This window comes from Macaca thibetana, chromosome 15 (genome assembly GCF_024542745.1).
Source record: "Macaca thibetana thibetana isolate TM-01 chromosome 15, ASM2454274v1, whole genome shotgun sequence".
NCBI lineage: Eukaryota > Metazoa > Chordata > Mammalia > Primates > Cercopithecidae > Macaca > Macaca thibetana.
In genome coordinates this window covers 61136653-61153556 of record NC_065592.1, presented here as the reverse complement: position 1 = coordinate 61153556, position 16904 = coordinate 61136653, and the positions used below count along the sequence as shown (strand labels likewise).

At 42.0% G+C, this 16904-nt stretch overlaps 2 protein-coding genes across 5 annotated transcripts in view; one reads left to right on the top strand and one right to left on the bottom strand.

Moving 5' to 3' along the window:
• Positions 1-8660, top strand: part of ACER2 (alkaline ceramidase 2) — a 52773-nt gene extending 44113 nt beyond the window's left edge. For 2 of the 4 annotated variants that reach the window (XM_050761341.1, XM_050761340.1), the window contains one exon: positions 3873-8660. In XM_050761341.1, coding sequence (XP_050617298.1) covers positions 3873-4186 — 314 coding nt within the window. In that variant the 3' untranslated portion in view covers positions 4187-8660. The remainder of the gene's footprint in view (positions 1-3872) is intronic. The other 2 variants (XM_050761344.1, XM_050761342.1) reach the window with 1 other exon arrangement.
• A 5257-nt stretch (positions 8661-13917) lies between these two features.
• Positions 13918-16334, bottom strand: LOC126937293 (microtubule-associated proteins 1A/1B light chain 3B). Its single transcript, XM_050760700.1, has 2 exons — positions 16278-16334; positions 13918-14379 (listed from the first exon to the last, which is right to left on the bottom strand). The coding sequence occupies exons 1-2, from the start codon at positions 16332-16334 to the stop codon at positions 13918-13920; spliced, it is 519 nt and encodes a 172-aa protein (XP_050616657.1).
• Positions 16335-16904: the final 570 nt, after the last annotated feature.

Here is a 16904-nt window from a genome sequence, read left to right as displayed (position 1 = left end):
AGGGACATTCTCTTCCATTATTTCTCTAAGTGGATACAGAAGACCAGAGAGTTAAAGTGAATTGTTTAATATCACCCACCTGTTTCTGTAGAAAACAGCCTTGGAGTTCAATAATAGCAAGTTGGAGCATCTATACTTTGGAATGCTCAGGATACACTAAGTTAAAAAAAAAAAAAAGTGGGTTACAAAATACAGGCAGAATCCGATTCTGAGAAAGCTGGGGGAAATCGGAGTGGCTTTCTTCCTAGAACTGCTTCAGCCTCAAACCCAGAGTGATCTTTCCTTTCTCTCCTCCAGGACTTCTGATTGCAAAAGATCACGAGGAGGAGAAATCTGCTGTAGATTATCCCCTATAGATAGAGGGAACCCAGGAAGGAATTCTAGTGGTGAAGAAATGGAAAAACTTTGTTAGATCTAGATTCAGGAAAAGGTTGACTTCTATCCAGAGATGGGCTAAAGATACACAATTTGATAGAATTCACTTACGTTCCCTTGCTCATGCGAACTTCTATATGTTTACCATGAGACCCACCCTACTCTAAATTTAAGACTTGGGGACTTCAAGGAGTATTTGCAAAAGACAAAACTCAAACAGCACAAGTTGGAGTTTACAGTCTTAGGATCCATTGTTCAACATTTTTTAGATTTCAACCTCAACTAATACTAGCGAATTTATATACTTTATATATTTGTTGAATTGTAATTTCCAGATAACAAAACACACAGATTTTATGTGTATATTGTGAATTTTGAGAAACGTGTACACTAGGTAAATGACCTCAATCAAGATGGTCATTTTTATCTATCTAAGTCCCCTTGTCACACTAGTGATTTAAGTCAAATTCAAAATTTAAACTATGTAATAATGTTGATTCAAACTTAATTTGTTTCTGAATTTGGTGTTATTTCTGCTTTTTCAAAGTTGAACCATCTTTTCTTTCCAGTTGTAAAATGACATATATGTTTTTTATAACAAATTTAAACAACAAAGAAGTATAGAAAGAATGGCTCTTATAATTCTATGCCCCAAAGAAACATAATTGTTAACAGTCTGACATATATCCATTGAGATTTTATATGTACACACACACACATATATATATCTACTTAAAAAAAATAGAATCGTTCTATACATGATGCAAACTTTTTTTTTTTTTCGAGACAAAGTCTTGCTCCATTGCCCAGGCTGGGGTGCAGTGGGGCGATCTCGGCTCACTGCAATCTCTGCCTCCCGGACTGAAAGTGATTCTCCCACTTCACCCCTGCAGGGAGCTGGAACTAAAGGTGTATGCCACTGCACTAGGCTAATTTATTTTGAATTTTTCTGTAGAGATGGGTTTTTGCCATGTTGCCCAGCCTTGTCAGAAACTCCTGGGCTCAAGCAGTCCACCTGCCTTGGGCTCCCAAAGTGCTAGGATTACAGGCATGAGCCATTGAGCCCGGCCCCAATTTTTTTTTTTTTTTTTAACCAACCAAATACTTAAATCTATACTACATAGATCTAATGCTATACAGACATCATTCCATACCAGTACATACATATAAAATCTTTATTATTTTGTCTAATTAATACTTCATAATATGGATGCTTTGTAATTTATTTAACCAGCCTCTCTCTGATAATGGACATTGAGGTTATTTCTAATTTTCCACTTTTGCAAACACTTTTATAATGAACACCTAGATTGATTTGAGTTTCTGAATATTTTCATATCAAATTAATAATATATATTGCCAAATCCAGAGAAACTGTACCATTAACACTGTTTACTGAAGTCTGTAAGAGAGCATCTTTTACCCACACTTTCACATATACTGGAAACTTAAATCCCCATTAACCTGATTGAGAAAAATTATATTTTGTTTTTATTACTATGTCTTTTAACAAAATTAGTATTTTTGTTGGGCATCTTTTCAGATGTAAATTTGTGACGTGTATTTCCCCTTTTAATTTTCTTTGGTCTATTGAGTGTTTCTATTTTTAAAAGTTTATATCGGCCGGATGCGGTGGCTCATGTCTGTAATCCCAGCACTGTGGGAGGCCGAAGTGGGTGGATCACAAGGTCAGGAGATCGAGACCATCCTGGCTAACACGTCTCTACTAAAAATACAAAAAATTAGCTGGGTGTGGTGGCATTTCCTTGTAGTCCCAGCTACTTGGGAGGCTGAGGCAGGAGAATCGCTTGAACCCGGGAGGCAGAGATTGCAGTGAACAAAGATTGCACCACTGCACTCTAGCCTGGGCAACAGAGTGAGACTCCATCTCAAAAAAAAAAAAAAAGTTTAGATCCAGCATCTATGCTTGGCACATAGTAGACAGTCATTACTATGTGCCACTTATGCATATTTGCAACATTTTCGCAAGTGCAGAGAATAATACATTGAGCCCCCATATAGGCAACACCCAGATTCCATAAATATCAACATGAGGCCAATCTTGTTCATACCATTCTCACCTGCTTCCCACCCTCACCCTGATTAATTTCTTTAGTGTTCTTTGTATGTAAGGGTTTAAACTTTGTCATGTGCTGCAAATATTCCCTGCCCCCCACCGCAGTTTCCTGTTTGTCTTTCAGTATGTTAATATTTTTGTGCCATAATGGTTTCAAACTTTCATGTTGTCACATCTGTTAATCTTTTCTTTAGAGTTTCTGGATTTTGTGTAATTTTTAAAAAGACCCCCTCCCTACCACCATCAAAATTTATAAAAATACTGTCTTTGGGCTGAGCGCAGTGGCTCACGTCTGTAATCCCAGCACTTTGGGAGGCCAAGGCACGTGGATCACCTGAGGTCAGGAGTTCGAGACCACCCTGGCCAGTGTGGTGAAACCCCCCTCTCTACTAAAAATACAAAAATTAGCTAGCTGGGCCTGGTGACAGGCACCTGTAATCCCAGCTACTTGGGAGGCTGAGGCAGGAGAACTGCTTGAACCTGGAAGGCAGAGGTTGCAGTAAGCCAAGATTGCACTACTGCACTTCAGCCTGGGTGACATCTAAAAAAAAAGAAAAAGAAAGGATTATATGCTTTTAAATGGTCTATTGTTTGATAAAGATTAATATTAAATTAAAACTTTTTACAGGTACAGTGAGGATAAATTTTTTTGTTTGTTTGTTTTTGAGACAGAGTCTTGCTCTGTCGCCCAGGCTGGACTGCAATGGTGTGATCTCAGCTCACTGCAAGCTCCGCCTCCAGGTTCACGCCATTCTCCTGCCTCAGCCTCCCGATTAACTGGGACTACAGGCGCCCACCACCATGCCCGGCTAATTTTTTTAATTATTATTTTTAGTAGAGACGGGGTTTCACCTTGTTAGCCTGGATGGTCTCGATCTCCTGACCTCGTGATCCACCTGCCTTGGCCTCCAAAAGTACTGGGATTAGAGGCGTGAGCCACCGCGCCCGGCCCCAGTGAGGATAAATTTTTTAAAATTTCCACTAAACTGCAAAAGTGGTTTAATCAACATAAAATTATTCCTGATGAAGGACATAAAATATCTGTAACCAGTTGTTAAAGTGACAAGGTGGGATCTAATCAGATGTGCTCAGTTACTTCCGTCTTAGCACCTCTCTTGTAAATCCTTGGGCCTCAGTTTTCTTGTTTGAGGCCCAAAGGCATTTATTTGCACATTTGTTCCTATTATCCAGTAGCAATATTTTAGAACATTCTAAAAGGGGTCCCAAATTGCTGAAGATTTATCATCCTGCTGTTCCAGGGATTGTTGGTAATCTTCATCCTTTCCTAATTAGAAGAGGCCCCTGGGCTGCAAGTACAGTCAGCAAGGTGGGTGGTTACACTGGAAGAAGGAGCAGGCTGAACTCAGGCCAGCGGAGTCTTCATGCTCATCAGGTTCTCACCTCTTGTCTCCCTCTGCAGGCACATCCTCATCTGCCTTGCTGCCTACCTGGGCTGTGTATGCTTTGCCTACTTTGATGCTGCCTCAGAGATTCCTGAGCAAGGCCCTGTCATCAAGTTCTGGCCTAGTGAGAAATGGGCCTTCATTGGTGTCCCCTACGTGTCCCTTCTGTGTGCCAACAAGAAATCATCAGTCAAGATCACGTGATGGCAAGGTGGTGGCTGGCTTCTCTGCTTATCGCCCCTCATGCAGTGGGCTTCCTTTGCTAGGAAGACAGCCAAGGGATTTCGAAGAGTTGGGATGTGGGCTATCTTTTCAAAAATCTGTTTGCTGAGGCTCTCACTAATATGTCTGTGGACCACCAGGATTCCCCTGTGCAAGGGGAAAAGTGTCTATTCCTTTCCCAAAGACGGAAAATGGAGGGCTTAGGGACACTAGATGCATCTTTCTCAGCATCGCTTCCAGATGCAGTGACTTGTTGCGCTGCGTCCTTAATGGCCATGGCAGAGCAGTCCCTTGGGGGATCCAGCCCTGTACAATGCATCTCGTCCTGGAGAAAGCTGGCCTGCTCCAGACCCCACCATTCCCAGGCACCCTTGGAGTGGACTCTACTGATGACAGACAAGACCCTCTGACTCTCTGATGGAAGATGCCAGAGATTTTCCTTTGGGGTAATTGTCCTTAAACAAAACCAAACAGATGAAACACACACAGGACTTGTGGCTAAAAAAGGCTAGTTTTTCACTTGCATTTCTCAACTAACATGCATCTGTGAATCCTTTTACTACTACCTCTGTGGAGAGATGGAGAGACTTCAGATAAAGGTGAAGCTAATGCGTAAAACCCTCTCTGCCAAAACCTACACTCCACTGTAGGCCATTCTTGAAGATGAGCACAGTTTTTAAATACTGACATCATTTCCGCTTCCCCCTCCCACCCCAGCTCAGCAGCCTCAAATCCACAGAGAAGAAGAATTATGGCATGAACATTCCCACAGACCCACCATCTTTAAGACTTGACCTCCGTAAGTTTACCAAAAGGCTCCTCACAATTGTGGTGGGGGTTCTGGTTCAAAATTTGGAGCACACATGAAGTTTTTGGAAACTTTTTCTCATTTAAAGTCTCCAGTATGCTGTACTGTTCTGGAAATTACCTTCAAGAATCTCACTTCTTGTTTCTGTTGTGTTTTCTGTGGGCATCATGTTATTCACTCTTGCGGTAGAAGGTGCTTTCTGGGTTTCCCAGAGTATCCAACGGCTCACTTTTCTCAAGTGCTGGCAGTAACCATGCACTCACGGGCTAGTTTGGGCCGCTGATGCAGCAGTGCAAATCTGTTGCCTTCTGAATTTTTCTCACCTAATGTGACATTGGCTACAATGAATCTTCTCTTCATCCGGCTGAATGCAAGATTCAAGAACTGTCTTCAAGGTGCATGGTGGGAATTATCAACCTCAGGGATACTCATTTTAACTCAGGCATGTCCTGCTTTGTAACATTCCGTTGTTGGGAGAGGGCAGGACAGGTGCATTCTTGTGTGGGCAGGAGTCATGTCACTGTCCTACATATGTAAGAGTTGGGAAGGTGATGATTTTTGGCACATCCAGGAACTCTTACTCTAGTTAGAATTTGTACAAGATCCAAGGTGAAAACCCCAATAAGCAACTGAATTTAGAGTTTAAAAATGAATGACTTTATGCTACATCTGTGGTTATCAAATTATGTAGCTTGTTCAAGAGCAGAACCCTGTTTGTAGTAAGAAATCTTTGTGGAACCCCAGTGTGTGAAATAAATTGTATTTTATTAACTCAAATTTAAGGTCAAATTTCTAGCATTTACTTAATAATATATGAGGTGGTAAAAATGCAAATTAACAAATTGGTAATTTCCAAAGTAGAAAAATTAGGTGTTGAATGAGTGTATATGTTGCTTTATTGTACTTTTATATATATAGAGAGAGTGTGTTTTGTTTTTGAGTCAGGATCTTGCTGTATCACCCAGGCTGGAGTACAGTGGTGCAATCATGACTCACTGTGGCCTCTGTCTCCCAGGCTCAAGTGATCCTCCCACCTCAGCCTCCCTAGGAGCTGGGACTACTGGTGCATGCCACCACTCCCAGCTAATTTTTGTATTTTTTCATAGAGATGGGGTTTCACCATTTTGCCTAGGCTGGTCTCGAACTCCTGGGCTCAAGAGATCTGCCCGCCTCAGCCTCCCAAAGTGCTGGGAATAGGCATGAGCTATCACGCCTGGCCTAAAAAATATTTTTAAAACGATATTTGAATTAAATATTCGTAGAACTTCTAATGTACCTCTTTGAGACCTATGTGGTTGATGGAACAGAACTGCTGTTAAGTCCTTTGGGTTTCAAGTCTATAATTTTTTTTTTTCTTTTTTTTTTTTTTTTTTTGAGACGGAGTCTCGCTCTTTTGCCCAGGCTGGAGTGCAGTGGCCGGATCTCAGCTCACTGCAAGCTCCGCCTCCCGGGTTTATGCCATTCTCCTGCCTCAGCCTCCCGAGTAGCTGGGACTACAGGCACCCGCCACTGCGCCCGGCTAGTTTTTTGTATGTTTTAGTAGAGACGGGGTTTCACCATGTTAGCCAGGATGGTCTCGATCTCCTGACCTCGTGATCCGCCCGTCTCAGCCTCCCAAAGTGCAGGGATTATAGGCTTGAGCCACCGCGCCCGGCCAAGTCTAGAATTTTTTAAAGGCAAATATCAGACCATTCTTATTTTAGATTGACTTTATCAGGCATGGATTCTGGTCTCATCTACTTTATGGTATAAATGCTCCAAGGTAGGGGGTTTGTTGTATATTTTAAGCCCAGCTTTTTTTTTTTTTTTTTTTTTTTTAATGTGAGAAGCAGAATGTGTTTCTAGAAACGGTTTTAAAGAGATGAGCTGAGAAAGAAATGTCGAATGGAGTATATTTGAGGAGGACAAAACATTACTTCACTTTTGAACAGAAATCACTCTAGCTTGCCAGCATGGGATATAAACCAAAAGAGTAGAAATATACCCATCTTATTTTAAGTTGGATTTATGGCATCACTCATTTATGTAAAAGCACTACAAACTCTTTAAAGAAAATTGGGAAACTACAGAAAAGTCAAAGAAAAAAAAAGGTAACCCATATTTCTATTGCCCAGGTATAATCCTTGTTAATATTTTGGTGTAGTCTCCTCTTTTTCCCCCCAATATAGTTGTAAATAAATGATGTCTTTCAGAGTTGACATTTATCCTGTAGCTTGAATGGCATATACATGCCAGTTGTGTATTTTTTCATGAAGTGTGGGTTTGGAATACACTAGAGTTAGCTATATGCTTGAATGCTGATCATTGACTTCTGAGACTGACTACTGAGTCTACCTTTTTAATCAAGCCTGACATGAATGGGCCCTAAAAAGTAATGAATGGAATTCTACTTTTTGATGTGCCTCTGCACTTGGCTTGGTGAGTCATCATAAATAGCTGTTAAATATGTGACTGTACAGATTTTGATATGTTCAGATTGTAAAAAATGAACAGCTTATTTCATTAATTGATGGGCAGTCAAGAACCTCCCTCCCTCCGGTAGGGCTGACACTTAGGAGTTAGGTCATGGTGGTGGTTACTTGGCATGGCTAATCAGATTTTGTTCTGGTCAGAATTTGCCCAAGATCAAGACCCAGCAGAAACTGGAGTTAGGTTATAAAAAACCATTCATGTTTCTGAGTGATCATTTCCGTCAGTGATTCATGTTTTACAGTGTTTAGTTGTTGATTAGAAAAAGTAATCTTTTCTTCCCTTTATTACATCATTATAAATCAAGTCCTTCTGTGAACACATTTAAGGTGCGTGGAGATGAGATGTCTGAATCCATTTGGGGATGGGCTGCATTTTTGGGGAACTCTGTGCTTGTCCAGTGAAGAGTGCCTAAAACATTAATTGTAGATCAAAGATGTTCTGTTGAGGGACAAAGCTTGATGGTCATCAAACACAAGGCTTTGTAAAAATACAACCACCTCTTCCACTTACTGGATCTCTCAGGTGTGTAAAACTTCTCTCGCCAGTTCATCGTGCTTCCATGAGCCAGTGCCATGTCGAGTCCCCAGGACTGGGATTTGAGTCTTCCTGGCTCTTTATCCCTTGGGGCAGACATGGAACCATCTCTGAGGGACAGGTGGATGCTGAAGCTCACCCGGTCAGGGCCCCTCTCCTAGCTCCTTTTACACTGAAATTAATCTGAACGCTTCCATAGCCAAGGCTTTGCCTAGGTGCTATTATTCCAGCTGGCCAAAGAGAAGTCTTGGGCCAGATTGGGATTCTCAATGGATTTTATACACATAATTCCCTTAACAAACTTAAAAAAAAATGACCCCTACTTTATAGGACTAATTGTTTGAATTGTATCTTTCTCTATATGTTAAACCAGATTTAAAACTATTTTATAACCACAATATGTAATCAGAGCAATCTCGTATTTTCAGATATATACCTTGTTATATACCTTATGTAGATGTGCTGTATAAGGGTGGCATGCCCACTGGCTGTGGTAAAATTTAATCCCCATTGCTTTGGGAGTGATTTAAGGCCTTTTGAAGTGGAGCTTTTGCACTTTATACTTTTTCTGTGAACTATGATAACTATATTTGATATTAAAGCTGTAAGTGGCATTTTCAGCAAATGAATATGTACGTGTGTGTCTATTTCCAAAATGATTTCTGAACTATCTGCGGTGAAAATGTATCTGATGGATTGTAGAGCAAAGCACATTGCCTAAATTCATTTGTTAATGAATTGGGTACCATTGTTATTAAAAATGCTTAAAATAATTGTAGTTACTTGTTGGTTTCTTCTCAGAGCTGTGAAGTTAATACATGAAAATATTTCCAGCATAAAGTACCTAAGAACAGTTTATTTTTACTAAAACTTCTATAGTCATGTCATATAGATATAAATCTCAAATACAGGTCTGGTGCGGTGGTTCACGCCTGTAATCCCAGTACTTTGGGATGCTTAAGTGGGTGGATCGCTTGAGCTCAGGAGTTCAAAACCAGCCTGGGCAACATGGTGAAACCCTGTCTCTACCAAAATCACAAAAATTAGCCAGGTGTGGTGATGCACACCTGTAGTTCCAGCTATGCAGGAGGCTGAGATGGGAGGATTGCTTGAGCCTAGGAGGCAGAGGTTGCAGTGAGCAGAGATCGCACCACTGTGTTCCAGCCTGGGCCAAGCAGTGAGACCCTCTCTCTCAAAGAAAAAAAAAAAAGACCATAAGAGAAGAAAGACTGGTTAAGCATTATCTGTATCATTACAGTGGTTTTTTTAGACTTTTTTTTTTTTTTTCTGGCAGAGGTGAGGGGACAAGGAGTGGCCCCAAAGTTCTTTGGCAATAGAAAAGCTGTAGGAAAACGTCCATGTACAGGTTGAATATCCCTAACCCAAAAATAAAAAATCAGAAATTCTCCAAAACCTGGAACTTTTTGAGCACCTATATAACCATCAAAGGGAATGTTCCTTGGAGCATTTCAGATTTCTGATTTTTGGATTAGGGATGCTGTATAATGCAAATATTCCAAAGTCTGATAAGATCTGAAATCCAAGCATTTCTGATTCCAAGCCCTTTGGATAAGGGACATTCAATCAGTATATAATTTTCTGGGTGTTCAGATATCTCTGGTAGTCCATCCAGGTAAAGAGCCTCTGCCCAGCAGGAGGCTAAGCAACCTTTCAAATCCTTTTGGTGCTGAAATTGGTTACTCTTCAGGACTGAACTTTTTTGAGGCTATGGTCAGGGACAGTGGCTGAGGAAGTTGAGGGCTCTGCTTTTGGGGCACTGGCACGGGTGTGTTTGCCTCTCTCCCCGACAGTCTGGACTATCTGTGTCTCCTCATGGGTGACCTCTTTTTCTGAGTCTGACCAGGAGTTGATGCAGCCACCCCTGCTCCCTTTTCCAGCTTGCCCTTTGAAGACCAGAGCTCAGGGCCTAGCCTCTCCCACTCTTCTAAGGACTTTTCATTAAAAGAGCATTACATTGAAAGACTGTGTTAAAGGACTGTACTATAAAGGGCTGGAATGGGCAGACCCAGGGTTCTGGTAACTTACATCTTAGGGGTCCTCAACAAACTGGAAACTTAGATTTTTTCCTTGCAGACTGTTTCCTGGTTTACAGTTTCACAGTTCTTAAGATGGTATTTGGGTTTGTCATACCATTCTGTCTACTTTTGCATAGTTGGATTTTTTCATAATAAGTTAAAAGATGGTATTTGAGCTTTTGTTCTCCACTCTCTACAGAGCGGGTTCTCAGCCTTCTTTCCCACACCGTTTTAAGAGGGCTGGCAGCCCCTGTCTCCCACTGGAGAACTGAATCTTGTCTCAAGTGGCACTTCTGTCTCTTAACTGTCTCCAGTCTGGCGACATCTAGTTTACCTGGGAAGTCTGTCTGGGTGTTAACTCACAAAAAGGAAGAGATCACCCTCATCTGGGTTTTTGTTTATTTTATGCTTCTCATTAAAACAAAACATTTGATTCAGCTACTTTGGCAATTGAGAGCAGAAACCAAAGTGCTGTTTTTAAGATGTAACAAATAGCGGTAGTTTATTTTTATATTTGGGCTAGTGATAGGGAAGTGGCTGAAGGTAAGGCCAGGAGCCTGAAGTAATGGAAAACGTACAGTGGCACTGATGATATTTGCGAGAGAGGGTTTCCTGTGAACAAAGAAAGCCATTGGCTACCGGGGTGAGAGGGACGGAGACTCTCCTGGAGTAATATTGCCATCTTGTGGCTCTTTGAGGCATTGCTATGTGGCGCAAGCGAAGCCCTTCCCAGTTCCTAATCATCCCAGAGGTCGCCCATTGTCTCAAAACGCCAAGTTATGTAATCTCTTTGTGGGCCCAGGTATGTTTCCCTGGATTTTTCCAAGCATGTTTCTGCCTTCCTTTTCCTCTCCTCTCTTCCCTTAGAAATTCAGTTTTCACTCCTCGCCCCAGGTGTTTTACACGTTGTCCAATGTGATAAAGCAAATGCTGTTGGCCCTCGGTATTCGAGGGAATTGGTTCCAGGACCCCTCAACCCGCATACCAAAATCCCAGAGGCTCCACTCTTATATATAAAATAGCATCGTATTTACATATTACCTCTGCACCTCCTGCTGTGTGCTTTAAATCATCTCTGGATTACTTACAATACCTAATACAATGTATATGCTGTGTAAATAGTTGTTAAACTGCATTGCTTTTTATTTGTATTATTATTTATTGTTGTGTTATGATTTTTTACTGTTTCTTTTTCCCTGAATATTTTCGATCCATGTTGAATAGGTGGATGTGGAACCTGAGGTTACAAAGGGGCTGTATTTAAAGCCAATTTAAGGTAGTTGTGATTTAGAGAAAGTTTTGTTTTTTTGTTTGTTTATTAGGTATGGGGTCTTGCTATGTTGCCCAGGCTGGAATGTAGAGTCTATTTACAGGCACCATAATGGCACACTACAGCAATGACCTCCTGGCCTCAAGCAATCCTCCTGCCTTAGCCTCCTTAGTAGCTGGGACAAAAGGCACTAGCCACCGGCCAGTCTGGAGGAAGTTTTTAATCCACTGGAGTGAAATTTAACTTTTGGGATTAATAGCTCAATTTACACAAGTCAAATGTAATTATAACTCACATCTTTTAAAAGATGAATCTAGTTTAAATCAACACTTAGCAAGTGTCTGTTTGGTATTAACTATTATGCTGCCTGCAGAGGGTTATAGGGATGGATGGAGCAGCTCAGATGTGGGGAGGGAGACGAAGGCCCCGGACTCTGCCGAATCGCCGTAGTAGAGAGGAATCAACAGTGTCGGGGAGGCAGGAAGGAGACACTGGTTGAGTTTTCACCAGGGAGGAGCTGGGACTTGAGAATTGTAAGCTTTAACTGATAAACCACGAGCCACATATAATACGGAATTTCAGTCTGGTGAAATAATTGGTAGACTCCCTAGGAATTTTCTTACAAGCAAACCTTATTTGACAGCCCATCACATAAGTTATCTTTCACGTAAGTGGTCTCATTTACTCTTCTCAGCTACTTTGCGAGGCTGGCATTACCATTATTCCTGTTTTGGATATGATACAGCTGAGGCTTGGAAATGTAGTTTGACCACTGCTATTGCAAGGATGGGAACCCAGGACTTTTGACTCTCAGGTTTAATTCTCTTTCCACAAAGGATTTAATGCAAATGAGTTAAAGGTTTTCATGTAGGTGGGCATCAAATTGGAATTATCAGTTTCAAAAGTGTCCTATTAGTACAAATAATGGGATAAAATACCGTTGGCCTTTCATATGCATGGGTTGTATACCTGTGAATTCAACCAGCCTTAGATAAAAAACACTTAAAAAATTCAGTACTGAATATGTAGAAAGTATTTTTTTTAGTTTTTAATTGTGCCTTTATTCCACTTAGTTCATTAAAAATGTACTTGTTTTAAAGATCCTACAAACTAACATGGGCTATAGGTCACCCCTCAGCATGTTATTTATTTTTTTAAAAAGCAGTATTTCTTAGAGGAATCTTACTGATCACACAGTAGTTACAATAATGTCAGATATGATGTATACAGTCTAAACGAGACAGGCCGGTTAAGAATTTACATGATGTAAACATATACATACTAAAAGCTAGCCAAGTGGACAGACACATGCAGCGGGGAGAGCAGATGATAGGAACTCCTTTAACGATCAGTACAGGGCTCAGATGCAAGGAATCTGGACTTCCCCTGTTACAGTAAATAGCTTTCACTAACGTATACAGGTATTCCATACACATCTGAACACACGAGGGTAAGTTGTGACCTGCTACACGTACAGTCTAAAGTGGTGTAACTGTGATCTTCCTGTGATACTCCCAAGAAAACTGTAAATAGTGAACCCCATGCAGGCAGTGGGAAGCACTGGTCTTTTATCATAGGTTGAACCTGAAGAGGTTTAACTCTTGACAATAGTATTTGTAAAGAGTGCATGGCTCCTTTTTCTGTTTTCTCCACAGCTGACATGCATTCAGTGCAGGGGAATTCTGATGGCTGTTTGACCTAACAGTGATAACTGAACTACTGTTAAAAATGTGGGAACCTTTTCAATAATATTGAGTTACACATTTAACATTAAAAAAACAAAAAGAAAAACATGGATCATCCATAGCTTTAAGCCAAAAGGTAGAAGGGAGTGTGTCTGAATTTTAATGCTTTTAGTTATACTATTCTGTGGTTTCTACCACTGTCCTAAAGAATGACACGGCTACACTGCTTCTTTCTGCACCAACACAGGCACTAGTTTGAACTCAGACAAAACCTGAAACAGAAGAAGTGCCACTCTTCCTCTGGGGTCTTTTAAGAAACTGGACCAAAATTATAAATTATTCAAGTTTCCTTTTGAGTGGTGTCTTTGTGTGTGTAACTATCTAGAGAACAAACCAAATAAGAAATGTCTACCCCTGCAAGAGTGTGGACTTTGGGTATAGCTCTGTTAGGAGTCAGGAGCCTCGAGCAGCGTTTACAGTCAGGGCTGTTTTCTTACACACACCCCGTTTACCCTGCGTTTGCGCCAACTATTACAGCAAATGCGTTTTGCAGGGATTATGCTTCACAACTCAGGCCTACAGATCCTCTTACGGAGATCTCTCCAGCTAAGTAGAAAACTACCCGAAAAGGCGGCGGGTTCTGTGAACCTGAAGAGAAGACTCAGGGTCTCTCTGAAAGCCTTTAAATTACTGCTGGAATTGCAAGTTCCTATTAGTGAGAATACAGCATTAAAATAACTTGAAGGTCTATTTCATTGGCAACTTAGAACACAAAGTATTTTATTTTTAAACTTTTAAAATTTGAAAACAAGCTGGGCTACATTAAATAATACAGTTTCCAAAACGGAGTTCACTTGGAGCTCAGTTTTTCTGCTTGAAATACAAACACAACTTCTAACACTCGTAGGTGGGAACAGTACTGTTTGATGATCTGTGATTAGATGAACTGATCGATCTCAGTTGGCAACATCCCTTTTTTTTTTTTGCCTTGGTAAAGGTTTTAAAAAATTCTAGAATAGATGCATTTTTCTAGTTTTATACTGACAATTTCATCCCAAACGTCTCCTGGGAGACATAGACCATGTACAGGAATCCATCTTCATCCTCACTCTCATACACCTCTGAGACCATGAAGACGCTCACCACGCTGTGTCCGCTCACCACCAGGAGGAAGGCTTGATTAGCATTGAGCTGTAAGCGCCTTCTAATTATCTTGATGAGCTCACTCTCATTGACGTCTCGAACGTCAGGTACAAGGTACTTCGTTTTATCCAGGACAGGAAGCTGCTTCTCACCCTTGTATCGTTCTGTTATCACCGGGATTTTGGCTGGATGCTGCTCTCGAATAAGTCGGACATCTACCCTTTGTTCGAAGGTGCAGCCCTGCCTGAAGGTCTCCCCCGGCAGGTGCGGGGATCTGGGCCGCGGCGGCGACAGCGCGAGGGTCCTGGCGGCTTTTGGGGACGGCGGCGGCGGAAAGTATTTTTTCTTGTCATTCTGTAAGCAATACAATATAACAACTATGTATGTAGCCTTTACGTTGTAATAGTTATTACAACTAATGTAGAGATGCTTTAAAGTATAGGGAAGGGCTGGGAGCGGTGGCTGGCTCCTGTAATCCCAGCATTTTGGAAGGCTGAGGTGGGCGAACCACTTGAGGTCAAGAGTTGGAGACCAGCCTGGCCAACATGGTGAAACCCCGTCTCTACTAAGAATACAAAACTTAGCCTGGCGTGGTGGCGCACGCCTGTAGTTCCAGCTACTCAGGAGGCTGAGGCAGGATAATTGCTTGAACCCAGAAGGTGGAGGTTGCAGTGAACGGAGATCGTGCCACTGCACTCCAGCCTGGGTGACAGAGCAAGGCTCTGTCTCAGAAAAAAAAAAAAAAAAAAAAAAAAAAAAAAAGGGTGGGGGGAGAATGTGCATAGGTTATATACAATTACTGCATGATTTTATATCCTGGACTTGAGCATCCTCAGATTTTTGTAAACGGCAGATAGTAATCAAAACAATCTACTGCTTAACAGTCCCATGGCCATAGTGAGGAGCCACAAGCTATCTCTCCTTAGTGACAGGTCTGCAAGTCTCATTATTTCCTGGCCATCTCTATTGGATGCCCATAGACACCTTACATTTGCCTGTACTTATACCTCTTTTAAATCTGGGCCTTGTCCACTTTCTCAGTGAGTGGTGTCACTTTCCATTCAGTTGGCAGAGGCAGTCCCCACCTCCCTCAGTTGTCTATATCCGATCTATTTTGAGACAGGGTCTTGCTCTGTCACTCAGGCTGGGTGCAGTGGTGCAATCATAGTTCAAGGCAGCCTCCATCTCCCGGGCTCAAGGGATCCCTCCTGCCTCAGCCTCCTGAGTCACTGAGACCACAGTCATGTGTCACCATGCCTTGCTAATTTTTAAATTTTGTCTCTTTATGTTGCCCAGGCTGGTCTCAAACTCTTTGGCTCAAGTGATCCTCCCAAAGTGCCGGAATTATAGGTATGAGCCGCTGTGCCCAACCCATATCCAATCTAATAGTATATAAATCCTCTTAATTCCACTTCTCCAATGTCTCAAATCCATCCATTTCTCCTTATCCTGGAGAAGGTGCCACCATCTATTGCCCATCTGTCCTCCTGCTGGAGCCAGAGCTGTCTTTCTAGAGTGAAATCTGACAGTGTCCTTCCTGTTCAGGTCCCACCAGCTCCTCCCCATTGCTCCTAGAACAAAGCAAACCTTATTGGAGACCCTGAGTGTGATCTGAAGTCTCCTCCACGATCTGGTCCCTGCCTTCCTTGCCAGTCTTTCTGGTTTTGAGCATCTCCCCCTCATTCCCTTCACTCGAGTCTCTCAGAGCTTTGTGTGTTCTTCCTGATCTTTCACATGGCCTTTGGGCCTGTCTCCATTGCTGTGTAACAGATGAGCTCAAAACTTAGTGGCCTGAAACATCAGAAATTTATTCTGTCACTGTTCAGGAGGCCAGAAGTCCACAATCAAGGTGTGGGCAGGGTTGGCTCCTTTTGGAGACTCTGAGCGAGAATCTGCTCTGTGTCTCTCCCTCCATTGTCACGGGGCTTCTTCCTTGTGTCCCTGTGACCTTGTGTCTAAGTTTCTCCTTTATCTTATATAAAGACATCAGTCATTGAATTTAGGGTCCACCCTAATCCAGTATGACCTTAACTAATGACATCTGCAAAGACCCCATTCCCAAATAAGGTCACATTCTGAGATTCTGGGTGAAGGTGAATTTTGGGGAAACATTATTTGAACCACTACACTGTCATGTGCCAAGCATGTGGAATCCCCTCCCCACTTTTAGCTAAAACCGCCAGAATGGATTTAGTGTTGTGGAACCTCTAGACTCCCCCGCGTGTGTGCATTCACCTTGCATGCACACATACGTGCACACTGACACGTGCTGGCACACATGTACCCAGGGTTTCCTCTTTCTCTCCCATGGTCCCTGGTGAAATTTCCTGTAATACCTTTTCATGCTCTCCCTCCGAGGCAGGGAGGGGTACCCTATCTACAACCAGCTGTGGAAAATACCCCGAGAAGCAGTGAAGGGAGGCAGCACTAAGGAGGAGAGTGATGTGGGCTGAACTAGGAAGGAGGGGGTTTTAGGAAGCTGGCCTGGGGGTTCACTTGGAAGAAAACCTGTTCCCTTCCCAAATCTTAGGATGTCTGGAGGGATAAGGCCATCCAGTCTGGCATCTCCCTGCCTGCACCACATGGCCTCCTCATCTTTGTATTCCCAGAGACAAACCCAGGGCCTGGGAGACTGAATCCAAACATCAATTTATCAACCAATCAATCTGTAGAGCAGCGATCGCCCAACTTTTTGGCACCAGGGACCAGTTTCATGGAAGACACTTTTTTCCACAGACTGGAAAGGGCTGGAGGTGTGGGGTGGAGAATGGTTTCAGATGGTTCAAGCTCATTACATTTATTGTGCACTTTATTTCTATTATTATTACATTGTAATGTATAATGAAATAATTATTGTAATGTAAGAATAATAATAATTA

What these genes read in the sequence shown, in the direction of transcription:
- LOC126937293 (XM_050760700.1), bottom strand. Translation starts at nt 16,334, where the DNA reads ATGGGAGAGAAAGAGGAAACCCTGGGTACATGTGTGCCAGCACGTGTC. An exon ending in CAGCACGTGTCAGTGTGCAC is followed by an intron (nt 14,380 to 16,277) that starts GTATGTGTGCAT and finishes TATTGCTTACAG; the next exon opens with AATGACAAGAAAAAATACTT.